A 17,203-nucleotide genomic window follows, 5' to 3' on the forward strand; every position below is an offset into this window, starting at 1 on the left:
CCAAACATCAGGTGTCATCGAGTGTGTGACGTCAACAATTTGATTTCCTGTTTACTACATTTTTTGGTAATCATCAAATTGTAAACACAAGATTAGCACATCGTTATCCAGCCAGACCCATTAATTAGGGACCTGATGAAAGTCAACTTACCTAACACAGTACCCAACAAACAACTGATTTGCTATTGAGAAATTCACCACAATTAAGTTACCGTACCATACATTGGCTGGTGGGTAAACACATTTACTGGGTGACAATATATTTTACTGAGCATAGCAACATTCTTTGCCAAACAATTTCTATTTTAGTTTTTCATCCATCTATGTAGAATTGACTACCACCATATATTATTTTGAAGTCTATATTCATTTTGTCATACTGTCATGCTGTCTTAATAGGTTACTGTTAATGTTTCGAGCAAAATCATTCAACTATCAATCGATAGTGAAAACTCCATTTCTGGAGCATTTTGTATTGTTTTTGATTCAGCAGCAGTTCCTGGGTAGGGGGTACGTCCGATCTTAATAATCAATTACTCAAATGAAAGCTGGTTTTTCACTGAAGGTTCTTAGATCAAAACATATGGATAATGTAATTATAATTGAGTAAATAGGTATTCTCAAGTTAAATTCCAAATCCTGAAAAATAAAATTTGTGTTTTTTTATTGAGTATTACAACTCTTGAACTTAACTGATTAAAACAATAACTATCTCAAATGAAAGCATTTATTTCTAGGAGTATTTAAAAAAAAAGAGGCGTATAAAATAGCTAAAATAAAATGGAGTTTGGAGTTACTATTCAACGATTGCAGTGTAAGTCCTAAAATAATTATAATTATTATTGATTCGTGATTCAGCAGCGTGCTTCAGGTATGTCCAATCTTAATAATCAATAGCTCAAATGAAAGCTGGTATTTCACTGAAGGTTCTTAGACCAAAACATATGGATAATGTAATGAGAACTGGTGAAATACATCTTTAACTTAAGTAAGAATTTGAAAAAAAATCAAATGTATGTTTTTTGTAGAGTAATACAGTAGATAAAATGAATGATGATGCTTTGATGGCAAGTCTATGCGTGCTTACCTTTAATTTAAGACAAAAATGAAAATCTTTCGGGTAGAAGAGCCCAAACTAACTCGGAAAAGAAACACCAAATTTAACTCCCATAAGAAATGTACAAGGAAGTTGCTTTTATGCATAACTCGATATATAGGCCTACATCAGATAAATGAATGATGATGTTTGATGGTAAATCTGAGTGTGCTTACCTTTCATTTAAGACCAAAATTGTGCAAATCGATCAAGCAGAAAAGAACCAACTCGGAAAAGAAAAACAAATAATTTATAACATATAGATTTAGTTTATAAGTAACTAGCTGGCCCGACAGACGTCGTCCTGTCCTGTGTGGTTTTATGTCAAATGCTCATTCATTTTCAAGATGAGCTGGTTCGCATGGCTCAATCACGTCCTGGTCAAAGTTCCTTCGCTACGCTCACTCACCTTTAGGTTGCAGCTCGTTCCCTGAGCTCACTTGCCTTCAGGTTAGCTCGTTCGCTACGCTAACTCGCCTCCAGGTTGAAGTTCGCTCGCTACGCTTACTCACCTTTTGGTTACAAATTAGCAATTGTCATAAATTTAAAAAAAATAATATTGCTGCACCCTGTTGGTAAACCTATTAACTTTTTAATGCTATTGAACATCACAGAATCAAATTGTTTAGTTGAACCAGCTGTTAATGATAATGATTCTTTAATTCCATATAAATATGAGTACTCATAAGGTTAACATGGGAAACTCCAGAGCCACTGGGGCGGAGCCCTTTTGGCGGATCTGCACCAAACTTCAAACAAACCATCTTTGAATAATGCTTAAGAATGCCTGAAAGTTTCATCATAATCTGTTGAGCGGTTCCGGAGTCCATAAAGGACAAACAAACAAACATACATACAAACAAACATACATTGGATTTTATGTATATAGATAATTAGTTACCAATTTTTCTATATAATTTCTGATTAAAAATGTATATTTTTAAAATACGGTATCTCTGAGTTTAATGAGGCATTATCAAGTAATCTTAAAAATAATTTTATTTTTATAAGTTTGCATAGCAAATATGTTTAACAAGTTTTCTGGATCGTCTGATACACAAAAAGTCCATAATATTGAATTACATTTGAACTTATTATAAATTAATTTTTAATTTATTGCTTTGCCAATTTAAAAATTCATCTATATATTAAAGTTAAATATTTTTGTACAGAATACAATCAACTTGTTCCTCTACATTTTACATTACCTACTCTGTCGCTTGGAATCATCCATGTTTTGCAAAATTTGAATAGTGTACACTTTTTATTTTTGTTCAAACTGACAAGTCTGATTAGTAGTACTGTCATAGATGAAGTAATATAATACTTCATCTATGGTACTGTTTTCAATGCCAATAAAACACTAGTTACTATAATATAATGAACATGCAAGAGAGACATTACAGTACCTTCCTGTTGAGAGTTTGCCAGTTGATTACTTTAGCTGCGTGGCTGTTTGCTGGAGGGTAGTTGTGAAGATCAACAACTTTGGGGAAGTGGTATTTGCAGAGTTCAGCCATTAAAACTATAATAACAACAAGTTATCATATCTTCTGTGATATTCCTACTGCTACCGACATTACATTTCTAGAAGCTAAAAGGATTAGACTACTTTATCCTTATACGTCATTGGGGAATGGTTGGGTTGAAAATCTATCTTTTGACTTGTTTTTGTAACTGATCTTAACCAGCAAATCCTCAGTTCGATTTATTACAATTTGTTTTTATGTTTTCCTCATTAGGAAAATATTTAAGGAGACGCGTGGTGGGTCTGCTATTAAAGAAATTGAATATATTTGTATTATCGTACAGTAAGTAAACAATTTTATAAACCTAAAAAAAATTCAAGCAAGCAAGCAAGGAATTTCGTACAGTAATGTTGGATGTATCTTCCTTTTGAACATATTAAAAGTCCCCTAAAATTGAAGCTGTGTAACAGTCCCCATCTTAAAAAATGACAGCTAATTTCTGTATTTTTGGTTATAGCTGCTTTATTATTAGAGATGCAGAAAAAAATTTTCAAATGGAAAATGTCGCCCATTTAAAAATACACATTTTGGGTTATTACCATTGTTTCTCTAAACACAGCAGTTTTTGAGTTATTTGCAATTAAGTAGCCTATAGGCCTAGTTATTTTTTATTTATTTATCAAAAGTCGGTGAAACCTGTCGGAATTGACAGTTACTTTCCAGGTTTACCCATCCCACTCAGTTAAATAAAGTGATACTATCAAAATCTTAATATGTAACTACTTTTTTAAAGTGAAAAAAGTGAGGGGGGAAAATGTGACTAATATACGTGTTACAAATGTGGTTGAATACCTCAATGCATACAATATTCCTGATCCTGGTTCTAGATCGGAGTTTTATATTGAGTACTAAAATAATTTGTTCCAACTTCTGTACTTCTGAAATAACTACACTTAATTACTAAACAACTACTAAAATAACAGTATAAGTATTTGAATCGTGACGGTGGATAGCCATTTTTGTTTATAAACACAATCTCAATTATATTAGTGGTAGGCTGCTAGTAAATTTTTTTTATTTGATCAAAAATATCTCTCTCTTCAGAATGCACGAACAATATTACTTCAAAAAGAGGTTTACCCTCAAGCTGTGTAAGGTCGATTCCTTTACCCTCTCCCCTGCACCGAAAGTGTGAGCGGTCTGGTACCCGACATCACTATGGGTGTTTTGAATATTTAAATTTTCGGTCTGGTACACTGACGTCATCATGCGTTCTGGCAAATGTATGTTCCACTAACGGCAAATTACAATATATATCATTGATTACGTTTTAGAAAACCTTTTTTCATTGCTTGACATTACTATACAACTAATTTTATGAACATTTAATAATATACCGGCCCACAGACCGATGTCACCAAAAGAAGGATTTTGCATGTTAACAACTAATATAACCATTTCCCTAATTTTTTAAACCCGTTAAAAAAAATTAATAGATTTTTTATTTTCACGATTTAGTTGACTAACCCTTTATCGTAAAAAATTTTATTAGAAATTGAGTTTTTTAATATTTAGGTTAAAATTGCTAAATTCTTTTCTGAGTTAAGATTAACAAAAAAACAACACGCAATGCAATACATGTTTTTCCTACACTTCAAAATGTGTTTTCACTTGTATTAACATGTACAATCTTCTTAATACTTTGGTATTATTACACAAATTTGTTCAAAACAATTCCAATATTTAGTCTATTTAAAAAATACCTATAAAAGTTGGTCTCTAGGACCGTCACCAGTTGAAGACACAAAATCATGTCACCACTGCAGGGTTAAATAAGGTTAAGATTTTGATAGTACACTGTTCACTCTTTTTAAATGAGTGGGATGAACTGTCGTAAACCTTGAAAGTAACCGGTTTTTACCTATTTTTGATGAATATTAAATAAAAAATAGATATTAGGCACTTAATTGCAACTAACTCAAAAAGCTTTGGGTTTAGAGAAAAGATTATAATAACAAAAAATGTGTTTTTATAAATGAACTAGCCTACATTTTCTTTCTATTCAACGTGTTTTTCTGTATATATGATGATAAAGCACCTATAAAAAAAAAAACAGAAATTCCTAACATTAAGGTGTTATATAGTAGTAGACTTATGTTGTTCAAATCCTTATGGTTTCAACTTTGGATTACCAGATTTCCAAATGAGTACCTATGACTCAAACACATGCCACCTTATATTGTCTATCATAACTTGAACGTAAATACGTCACTATATGTTTTCTAGACCTGTTAAATACGCATAGATTGATGTATTCTGTTATCGTTTTGTTCCGTATTAAGACAGTTTAACTTACTTTAGAACACATAATGTGTCGTTTTGAATTGCACTTTATTTAAAATTTTTCTATTAACTTCCGATAATTGGGATTTAATTGGCTCAGACAAAGATCTGGAACTGATGTGTCGATGTGTCCAAGCTAAAAACAGCCTAGGCTACTGTTACTATTTACAGACACAAAAAAGTTTTATACATGTGACCTATGTGAGTTTTTTTTTTTTACTGAATTAAAAAACTAACTATCAATGTAATATTTTAATTGACAGTTTTGACTGTGACAGTGAGTTTAAAGTTTAAGTTTAAGTGTGTTTTGACATCATCATGTTTGATTTAAAGTAGTCATGTAACTGATGTGATTATTTTATAATGGTAAAAATTAAATCATTTTGAAATCCTTAGCTCACATTACAGGTTTTACCATACCCAGATCTCGTAGATGAGTGAACAACATACAGTATCATGTTTAAAGAATACTTAAAGAATACCTTAAAGAATACTTAAAGAACAAAAGAAAGTGATTAGAATAATAAAAAACCTACATCCAGGTACATCATGCAGGGAACATTTTAAAATGCTAAACATAGCCTATTAACAGTTTATGGTCAGTTTATTTTAGACACTATTATGATATTTTTAAACAATAAGAAGGATACAATTTTAGAACAAGAAACACACCATTACAACACGCGGAAAAAGAATGAAATCATACCCACTCACCATAGACTTGAATTTTACACAAAGAAGCCGTCTTACAAAGGAGCAAGTTATTTCAGAAAATTGCCAAAAGAATTAAAGTGTCAAATAAACAGTTCCAAATTTAAACTAAAACTAAAAACTTACTTGGTTTGCAAAGTATTATATTCCATAGAAGAGTATATGATAAATTAAGCAAATGTTAATTTAAATAGCTAAAGTTGTCACTATTCAGATGTACTAACATGTACTTGTCTTGTACGAATAAAGATATTTTGATTTGATTTGATTTGATTTACCTTCTACTAGATATCTATGATAAATAGTTAACCTTATCCTTGATAATTCCTCTATATACTTTCATACCTCCATCGGAAAAATCTCTTGTTAAATTTCTTTTGCATCTAGAAAGAGGGATTGCATCTATCCATGCGTATAACTTTTCAACGTCATCAAAAACTTCCATTATATTAATTTTAAACTGTTCAATATTTTAACTTCACAAACAAAACAAACTATTTTGTTATTTTAACAGCTGTATCATGGCACAAAATATAATATTTCTTTTAACATAGACCTCTAAAATTTTTTGTAGTATTGTATGGTGGTATAAAATATAGAGAAATACCCCGCCATAGCAAACCTGCAGACTCAGCAAAATTTCCATTCGCCTTATTATCCATTTCACTAAAATACAGTATCTCCTGAAAAATGTTAGATTTATTCCCTATTTAAATAAAATTAGTTGAACACTTACATAGATTTGCTGCAACAGGGAAGGTTGAAGTGTTTCTTTAGTAAAATGTTCAGATGTTCAGTATAAAATAAATAAATGTTCCTAGCTTTTTAAAAATATGTTCATACACAAGCAAACTACAACAGTTTACTTATTTTCCATAAGAATAACATTCAAATTTTTACGTACGACCGTTTTTTTAAAGTAGCTATTTCAGTTCAGTTCTTAGAATTGAAAAGTTTCTCATAACAGCATTGTTTACTTTCATAACAGCATTGTTTTACTCATAACAACACGGGTAACGGACCAATGAGGTTCAAGGATTGAGAGAGAAGAAGTAAAATTGTAATGATTCGAACTTCAACTAATCAGCCGTTCAGACCAATATTTAATTGTTGGGTGGTGCAATTAGTATTTGGTACAATGTTTCGTTGCGTTCCTGTCAGTGGCAATGAGAGGTTAAACGAAAACAACTTCTCTTGGAAGTTATGAGTAGTGATTTTTGGTAATTAAAACACTGTCGTCGGTAAAGTAGTGTACGCAGCTTACGTAAATAGCGTTAACGACACTCTTAGAAGTTTTTAAGGCACTTGCCAAGGTTTGTACCTTAAATTTTCTACTTGTTTCGTTAACACTATCTTTAAGCAACCGTTGCATAAACTACTATAAATTTACAGCTTTTTCAGACTTTTATTTTTAACCATTTAAGCACATAATAACTCTTCAATATACTAAATAGTTTTTTTCCTACAGTCACCCAGCAAAGAGTGGGTGGGCTTCCTTGCACTGATAGTATAGAATTGCTAGAATTGATAGTATAGTAATAACCCAAATATGAGTGAAGGATGAGTGTAGGATGAGTGGCACGATCTTGTAGTCTTGTTAGTGACTAAGGCCGACATGTTGCCTTTGACACAGCTGTTAATTAATAGCCCATACAGCTAATGGCAACTAAGGGACCTACAGTTTATAGTGGAATCCGAACCACATTTTTTCCTTATAATTTACGAATTGGTCTAATTATCAGTTTAGTACTGCGGATAGTCGTAGTACTCACTAGTGCGGACGTTAACCATGAACACCCGTTTCCATAATCTGATCATGCTCATTTCCAAACTCGTTTGAATACAGAACTTATCCTGTGCAAGGCTTGCCGAGCGCGGGATTTCATGTGTGAGTACTGTTTGTTAATACCTACTCGGCAGACTCACGTTAGATATGTTTTGCCACACAACCAACAAAAATTATAAAATTTTAACTCATCCATACAAACAAAACACACTGTTTAACTTTATTAATATTTCTATAATTTCGCCTTTTTGAAAACATGGAATACTGTAACCTACTTTCACCCGTTTTTGGATATAAAAGGCAGCCGATTTGAGCTAAATACTTTTGAATGTTTTTTTCCTAGGACGCTAGACAAGAGCCCGGGATTTTTTTCACATTACTTCAGGCTAAATGTGACCCTGAGTATGTTAAGCCTTTGTGACATTATCACCAAGATAAAATCCACTTGTGATTTGGCGCGATTTTAACCCAGAACCTCAGGGACCAAAGTCCCACACTCTAACAACTAGACCAGCTCGCTCTCCCAAATACTTTTGACTTAACTTTTATCTTACGTGGGATTTCCCAATATTCTCTATAGTAATCCATCTTCTGTAATAAATTGATTTGAATATTTTCACAATGGTGGTCATCAATCGAAGTAATACAAACTAACAAAATATATTAGCACCTGTTGCAGGGGTGAGTCTATTACGCGCGAGAGAGGGGAAGGTAGCTTTGCTTAAAGCCTATTGCAAAACTATTTATTTTGTACTCCAGCTAACTTTACCGTACTCCAAATCACTTTACCAGTCCCTTTCAGTAAACAACAACTTTCCGGTCTAAAAAGAGTACAGAAACCAGCTGTTTACTGAGTAGTATAGTGTATGATTTATGTTCAGACTTGGTAGTTATAGTTCGGCCGCTTAGAAAACGACCTGCGTACTAATGCTAAACCAATGCTGGAGGAGGTCGCTTTCTAAGCGGCCGAACTATAGTATATTTTTTCATCAAACTTTTATATAAATAGATGAAAAGGAACCTGAATACATGAAAAAGTAGTGTGTTGCAGAAAACATGAACTCGGTTGGTAGAGTGCTGCTCTCTTCTACAATCAAGAGCATTAAACTGCCTCCTAGATCTCGAGGAGTGTGGCCAGTCGGCAGTGTACAGTTTCATATGTCAACGCCAGATGGTGATATAGACTCTGCAGCTAAGCTGGTCGGCGCCGGCATCGCCACTGTTGGTGTCGCCGGGTCTGGTGTAGGCATCGGTGTTGTGTTTGGTTCCTTGATCATCGGATACTCTCGCAACCCTTCACTCAAGCCTCAGCTGTTTTCCTATGCAATACTAGGCTTTGCTTTATCAGAAGCGATGGGGTTGTTTTGTCTTATGATAGCTTTCCTGTTGATTTTTTGAAACTTAGGAAATTATGGTACCGGTAGTCATAGCTCTAAAAAATAAAATACAGTTAGCAGTCACACTTGAATTGGTTGTAGTAAAAAATGAAGAAATATTGTTGTTTAGCATCTTTATTTTAAAGATTTTGATTTCACAATAAATTCTTCTCTATTGGGAAAAATGTATTTGTGTGTATTTCTTTGCAAATATTTTTCTGTTCCTGTGGCCTACTTGCACACACATTCTCCTACTCCCAAAAAACATAACTTTCCTTTTCTCTAAAGATGCAATAAACCAAAATATATGACTAAAGGCTGACGCACACAGAGACAGATGGACTCATGCAGATGGACAGACTAAAATTTGCTCCCCATGTTGTCAAATGTAGCAACGCACGCAGGAATCTGTCAGCTTGCTAGAGTTTGTGGACAGATTTTTTGGAATTGTTACTTCTTCGCACTGCCACTAGGTGCTCTCTGGTTTGTTTAAATTTACTTGTGAGGGATTCTCATCCTGTCCCACATGTGGTATAGTTTCTTTGGTAAGTTATTGCATCATTTTTTTTAATCATGGCTTCACAACACTAGGTTGTCACACACCATTTCACAGCACCGAAGTAGTGAAAGCACAAGGTGAAGGAGGGAAGGGATCGCCTGCTTGCCGACTCCTGTGGCTGTGTGTTACAAAAAAAATCTGTCTGCCAGCATGGGTTTGTTCTCATGAATCCATCTATCTCTCTGTCTGCCGGTCTTAATATCTAGCAAAAGTGTCAGAATAATGTTAATATTTTTTTTGTCTGAGACTTTTGCTAGGTTTTAATGCCAAAATTATGCAAAAGAAGGTAATTTTACAGCTTGTTCATAATCCATGCAGTGTTTGAGCTTCTACGTTTGAGCTGAACTCTTTTATTAGCCAGAACCTAATATTTTAACAAAAGTAATATTTGGATTGTTTCCACATTTCTGTTGTACAAGAGACATTTTAATACCCATATTTAAACAAGTAAACTAGCTGACCCGGCGAACTTCGTATCGCCTAAGTTATAGGTTTCCCCTAAGACAGACCGATGGAAAGAAAGTACCGTTACGTTTAATTTTCAAGATGATCTCGTTCGCATCGCTCAATCACGTCCTGGTTGAAGTTCGTTCGCTACGCTCACTCACCTTTAGGTTGGAGCTCGTTCGCTGCGCTCACTTGCCTTCAGGTTAGCTCGTTCGCTACGCTAACTCGCCTCCAGGTTGAGGTTCGTTTGCTACGCTCACTCACCTTTGGGTTGGAGCTCGTTCGCTACGCTCACTCACCTTTTGGATGCAAATTAGCTGTTGTCATAAATGTAAAAGAAATAATAGTGCTGCACCCTGTTGGTAATCCTTGTAACTTTAATGCTATTGAACATCATAGAACAGAACCAACTTGTTTAATTGAAACAGCTGTTAAGATTCATTAATTCCATTTCTCATAAGGTTAACATGGGAAACTCCAGAGCCACTGGGGCGGAGCCCTTTTAAGAATTTCGAAACGGGAAATAGTTTACGTCCGATTCGCATACCTACAGAATTTACACACCAAATTTCATAACGATCGGTGAAGTCGTTCCGGAGGAGTTTGCAGACAAACACTGTGACACGAGAATTTTATATATTAGATAAACCTACACACCTGTTGTTACTGATCTGAACTCGGTGTCAGAGCAAGGCCCCACTAGAAAAACAGGCCATGCTGCAGGATCCATGACGTCACACAAGTGGATAGATTTGTTGGTAGATTCACTGCAATATCCCATTTGTTTTAGGTAAATAAGCTGGCTGTTTGTCAGATTTTAACGGTAAGATTTTAGTTCAAGTATCCACCACTGTGACGTAGTGTTGCGCTGCCCGCACTGCAGCATGGCCTGTTTTTCTAGTGGGGCCTTGGTCAGAGCCACCTTCCCACCTATAAGTCTGTTCACAAAATTTAGGTGGGTTGAGAGGAAGTCCCCCCACTACTTCTTTTGTTTAATTTATTTGTTGCTGGAGCTGACTGAAAAATGTAAGCAGTTGAGCTATATATTTAAACATAGAATCAAGTGGAGGGGATGGATTTCTCTTGCTAAAACCACCTAAATTTTGTGAGCACAGTATAGTAAACAAACCTGAAGGTTTCTGATACTTACACAATTAACATAAACTCAACCACAGGAATACTTCCATTAATAAAATACCTACATTATTATGGTTGCCATTTCAGAATAAAGTATTATTAATGTATAATAATAATGTTTGTAAATGTTGAAAATTGTAAAAGGTCAAGCAAAAAGACACATTTTGAAATGTTAAGTACACTTAAATAAATGTTCATTCATGTAATAGACCTTTTATAATTAACAATAAGGTATTAATGAACTTACATGAATACAGTTTTTGGGAATGTGGAGTGTAATAAAGGTACAACACAGAGATGTAACATTTTTTTTATTTCTACAAGTAAGGTTAAGTTATAATTCGAACAAAGCTGTGCAGCTGTGTCAATAAATTTAATATTACCATTAAAATATTTCTTATTTCAATTTTCTTGTAACATTAATTTTAACTTGATATAAATTTGTATCACAGATATATCTTTGATAGTAATAAAATTTTATATAATCACAATAAACTTGACTTTACCTCAAGTGCCTCAATTTCAAGTTGTTGGGTGTGGTAATGATTTAACCTCAAATGATTAATACAGTTAATACCTCGAATACTAGAAAAGACCCGGTATGGACCATAAACATACACAAATGACGTTTTTGGCCCGAAAGTAAACAAACCCATACGTTAATTAATGCTATTTATGGTCATTTGTTTATGTTTATGTGATCCATACGGGTATTTTTCTATTGTTCGTGGTTAACAAACTGTGAGTAATAAATAATAAATATGAAACAATATATGTAATTTCCATCTTTATTTTTTCTGGAAATGCATCTACATTTCTCCCAGTAATAATACATATTTTACCCTGTCATTGTGAGCCAAATTAAATTTTAGAATAGTTATACAGGCAAAAAATTCATTGAGGCAACATCCCAGATTAATGCTTTAAAAAAATTGTTTAAAAGTCCAATACAATTAATTTAAGAGTTTTCCCATCTCAACTTATTTATAATCAAATGTTAAGCGATGAAATTTAAAATTTATATAAAAAATTATATGATGATTGGCAAACTGAACAAATATCTGTAATAGCTATACATTACAAGTGTAGTAAGAGCGTTTTTACATCTCGCAGGTGAATGTTGTGCAACGAGCGGAAACGAGTTGCATAATTCACCTAAGAGATGTAAACACGCTCTTGCGTAACGTGTAACGTACAAGATTTTACCTGACCCGACAATATACATGGGTTTAAATACAATATTTTTCATTGTCCATTTCACTTATCGTCTAACAGTAACGTTCTTTTACAAACAAAAGCTAGGTTAGGAAAATACTTTAAAGCATAACAATAACATTCAAGCGCACAGCTGATTTCTAGCATTGAACGTCGATGCCTCCATAGAGGTATATTTTTTTAAGTTAAGCACTCAATGTTATTTAAATGGGTTTCATTACATCACCGAGTGAGTTTTTTTCAACTTTACATCACTCGAGAAGTAAGGAAGTTGTATACATCACGCTTGGGATAGGGAAGTTTAACATGGCGGGTTAGGTAAACTTATTTATACACAATTTATAAAAAAACTGCATTATCTTTATACTTCTGGACCCAATCAAGATCACCAGACACATAAGATCATAATCATATGACTTCCATAATTCCAGAAAAAATCTCAATATGGCAGACATAACAATTAATTGAGTTTATAGTTACATAATATAGAGGTTTTTTTGTCACATCATTTTAGGGAAGCAAAACTCCAAAACAAAAATGTAGTGAACACCTTTTCTTACTAACGGAACTTATATCTGTATAGATATGTAAAAGTAAGCCTATATACAGTATGAGTACTATTTTAATACGCCTGGCCATCTATTTTATAAATTTCAGTAATACAGAAGAACCTCTTTAATCAGAACTAATTGGGACCAGGGGTAGTTTGGACTATTGAATAGTTCAGATTAAAGAACATATTGTTGTTTTACATAACAAAATGGCTAAAATGGATTGTAATTATTAAGGGAAAAGTGAAAAATGCTTCATAAAGTTAAATACAGTGTTTATTTAGTACAGTAGGAATCATAGTAGGCTCAAATAAACAGTACTGTACATTACAATAGGAACAATTACGGTGCGTATATCAATAAATACAGTATACAATAAAGAACTACTGTACTGTGTATAGAGTACGGCATTCGGATTAGTGTACGTTCGGATTACGGGGGTTTGGATTAAAGAGATTCTACTGTACAACCTTTTCAAAACTCAATTTAAGTATAGAGTATTTTGATAATAACCCGCTGCAGCAATCCAATAGACTGAGCAAATTTCCATTTTCCTGATTGGATTTTAACATAATACCAATTTATTCCCCATTTAAATAACTTTACGTTTAACGAATACTTAGGTTTGCTGCTAAAGGAGGGTAGTAAAAAGAGTTAGTTAAATTTCTTAGTAGTTTTAGTTAAATAGCTTAGTAAAAAATATGTACATTCTCAAAGTGTGATAAAAATATATCCATAAACAAGTAAACTACAATAGTTTACATATCCCATAAGATTAACATTTTTTTTTTTATTTTCTCTGCATCCAATAACAAAGTACAAAAACACTTTTAAATATGTACTAAATTACTTGTTTTTAAGCTCTAACAAATTTTACAAAATAGAGAGAAATTGGTAAATTCTATGTTTTGAAGATCAAAAATAAGAAAAATCAATTTCCACCATATAAAACCTCGTTTCCACAGTCCAATGATGCTGGTTCGCAAACTCGATCAAATAAAGATAGGTTTACATGTTTGTACCAAATCGGATCACTTTTACTCAAGTTATCGAGCTAACTTACACTTACATACATATATGAATTTAAACGGATGGTGTTTTTGTCATCTGGGGACATCAAACCAAAAAAAGTAAATTTGTCTCTGGTCCAGGTCTTACTAAGAGACCTACGGTCCGTAATAGCGTATTCCCTACATGGGAAATTTGTTAAAAACTAATCTAACTTATTTTAAGTGTCAGAAATACACTACAAGAAAGGTTGTAACAAAAATAATAGGTCAAGAAAAGGTATTTTTCCTACAGTCATCTGATAAAGCGGGCTTCCTTGCACTGATTATAGTACAGAAAGCTGCTAATTGCTGCATTTACTTACTTTGCAGCAAGCTTTTATTTGGTGCACTCTTTTTTTTCCACACACCAGTATTCCAACCAAACAAATACACAAAAAACGGAATAAGTGTGCTTTTAGTATGCACATAATCCGTTTACGCTTGGAAATAGGTTGGCAACACTTAAAGATACAACGACTACGATCAGCTGTTTCAGTGTTTCCCATTTCGTTCAACGCTAGGATTTAACCTAACCTAAAACGTGTTGTTTATTGTTTGAAAGACAAAATATTTCTATGCTTCATAATAACTGTAGGAAAAATATTATGTGTAAAACGAGTGCAAATTGCCTTTGCTGCACTTGAGAAACTTTCCACACTCACCGACGGCTCATGCGTAACATTTCTCTCGTATACAGAAAAGTGCCACTTCGCCCACTAGTTACACAAATAACTATTCCATTATGGGGTTAGTATGAAAAGAACAAAAACAATTAGAGCAAATTAGGGCCGTTGCTAAATTTACCCATTCTACAGGGTGTGTTTTTTTTTTTTTTTTACTTGCTTCTTTATTTATGTAAAAACTGCAATAGATAGAAATATGCAGTTTGCGGGAATCGTCTATTGACGTAGGGGCCACAATTGTTGTGAATTTAATGTGCAGTTCTCATTCACCCCCTTCTCCCCCTACCCTTAAGTTAAAATTTTTAAATTTCAAGGTACCCCTTTTGACATACCAAATGTGAGGGCATGAAAAAAGAAAGAGAATGGCACAAACTAGAGATCTCTACGTCAATCCTATCAAAAGTTATGGCAGTTCAAAATTTGAATGTTTAACCCCCTTTTTTTAAGAAAAAACACGTTAAGACTCTTAAGCGTTTTCCGAAAATTTCACTCCTTCACCTTTAAAAATCGCACTCCTTCACCTTCAAAAATTGCCCTACTTCTAAAATTTGTAAAACTTTTTTATTGAACAAGCATGCCAGTTAATCACACCTTTGAAAAATGCTTGTTCAACAAAAAACCGTAAAAATCCAAGACATTTTTAACTATTTATTGATTTTAAGAAGGCATACAATAGTATACATAGAAAACAAATGTGGAAATACCTCATGAAAATGGGAATCCCAAACAAATTAGTTAAACTAACACAAACAACGAATATTCAACTGAATTCAATGTAGTTACCGGAGTACGACAAGGAGACAGACTCTGTTGTTATTCAATCTAGCTTTAGAAAGTGCTCTTAAAAGAGTGAAACAACAACAACTTGGTGTAGAAGTTGGAAAAAAGGTAAATATTATAGCTTTTGCAGATGATGTGACTCTATTAGCAGAGGATGAAAACGGTCTAAAAACCTTCACAGAGACTCTAATTAAAGAAACTAGAACAATAGGCTTGGAAATCAGCGAAGAAAAGACAAAATCCCAAATAGTTGGACGAAACTTAGAAGATTTTGATGTGGAACACTCCTTGCAAGTTGGAGACTATCATTTCAAAAGGACTGCAGAGTTTAAGTACTTTGGAGTGACCATAGACCAAGAAAATAAAGAAGAATTAGAGATAAACGTCAGATTATTACTGGGGAATAAATGCTATTGGGCCCTTAAATCCCTGATGAAAAAAGTAGACTTTAGTCAAGGAGAACTAAAGAAAAGCTCTATAAAACTATAATACAGCCAATAGCACTCTATGGATCTGAAACCTGGATATTGACAAAGAACAACGAAAAGAAAATAATTGTTTTTGAAAACAAAATACTAAGAAGAACTATCTACAGTCTGATCAATGAAAACGGGGTGTGAAGGATCAGAACAAACAAAGAATGTAGGGAAATCTATACAGACCCAGACATAATAGCACAAATAAAAAGCAGGAGACTGAGATGGGCTGGTCATGTGAAGAGAAGAGAAGAGAAGATTCTACGCTACGAATGGTGACTGAAAATCTCCCTCGGGGAAGACGACCACTAGGACGACCTCGGCTAAGATGGCAGGACCAGGTCCTATGCCAGGAGACAAAGGGAAGCTAAGAGCAGAGACAGAATGGATGGAAGACAGAGAGGTGGTGACTTGTTGTTTGTTAGGCTAAAAACCTACTGAGGTTTGAGTGGCCATATAGGTAAGGTAACGTAGGAGAGAGGGGGTGAATGGGAACTTCACATTAAATTCACAACAATTGTGGCCCCTACGTCAATAGACGATTCCCGCAAACTACATATTTCTATCTATTGCAGTTTTTAAATAAATAAAGAAACAAAGTTAAAAAAAAACACCATGTATTAATATCAAATAACAATTCACAAACATACTTTATTTGATTTGTACTATGACTGTAAAATACATTATAAAGCTACATATTTTTACTGTAACATACTAAATAAATATTTGAGAATAAAACCTTACACACAGTATTTATAGCTCTTATAGCTGGAATCCTATTTGTTAAGTAGTTAGATTTTGAGAAACCGGCATATTCCAATCTCTATAGGTAATCAATATACTATTTACTCATGACGGCTGGTCCATAAATAAAGACTCTGGAACTGAGTCATCTCATTTTGAAGAAAAAAACAAACATTAATAAGATCGTTATACCTGCATTTGAATGTGATGTACATAAACTCTATCAGGGTCAATTCTTTTAGGATGGGTGATAATGGAAACAACATATTTTTTGCAACAGGTAGTACGCGAGGACTCAGCAGGAGTCCAAACTCTCATATAAACTGCATCTAATACAACAGCGTTTGGGCTTCCGTGCAAACAGTAGTTCTAACTATTACCAAAACAAGCACAGAGCGCTGCGATCCGTTGACTTTCAACGTCAACACAATATGATCAGTCAAATAAGCAAATACAGTCTAGTGATTTGTAGAGATTAGGTTCATCGTACCACCAGTATTCGAGGTGTTAATATACTATTGTCTCTCTGGAAGTGTTATTCAGTGATACTAATGAATGATGAATTCTGTAAAAAAATATTTCTGCAAAGTATGCGAGTTGAGGCCAATTAATTATGAATAAAGAGACAATAAAGATTAAAATAAACAAACAGTTTATATCCAAAAAAGGTCATATCCAAATAAGTGGCCTGAACCAACTTTTAAATAACTAATTTTTTTTAACTTTTTACCAAGACCCTACCACAGTATCAGTTACCTCACAAAAACATTTGTATAAATGC

General features: G+C 33.6%; 2 protein-coding genes across 4 annotated transcripts in view; one reads left to right on the plus strand and one right to left on the minus strand.

The window, feature by feature from the left end:
- Nucleotides 1–8,803, plus strand: part of LOC129005350 (uncharacterized) — a 73,047-nt gene extending 64,244 nt beyond the window's left edge. Inside the window, exon 2 of the mRNA XM_054434248.1 lies at nucleotides 8,457–8,803. Within this exon, the coding sequence (XP_054290223.1) occupies nucleotides 8,462–8,803 (342 nt within the window). The 5' untranslated portion in view covers nucleotides 8,457–8,461. The remainder of the gene's footprint in view (nucleotides 1–8,456) is intronic.
- Nucleotides 1–17,203, minus strand: part of LOC129005159 (sperm flagellar protein 1-like) — a 35,575-nt gene that overhangs the window by 11,431 nt on the left and 6,941 nt on the right. For 2 of the 3 annotated variants that reach the window (XM_054434145.1, XM_054434086.1), the window contains exon 3: nucleotides 2,506–2,621. In XM_054434145.1, coding sequence (XP_054290120.1) covers nucleotides 2,506–2,621 — 116 coding nt within the window. Of the gene's footprint in view, nucleotides 1–2,505; nucleotides 2,622–5,964; nucleotides 6,109–17,203 lie in introns of those variants that run through there. The other variant, XM_054434016.1, reaches the window with a different exon arrangement.

The sequence above is a fragment of the Macrosteles quadrilineatus genome, unplaced genomic scaffold (genome assembly GCF_028750875.1).
Source record: "Macrosteles quadrilineatus isolate MER2022 unplaced genomic scaffold, UCM_ALF_1.0 Scaffold_1__1_contigs__length_201487025, whole genome shotgun sequence".
NCBI lineage: Eukaryota > Metazoa > Arthropoda > Insecta > Hemiptera > Cicadellidae > Macrosteles > Macrosteles quadrilineatus.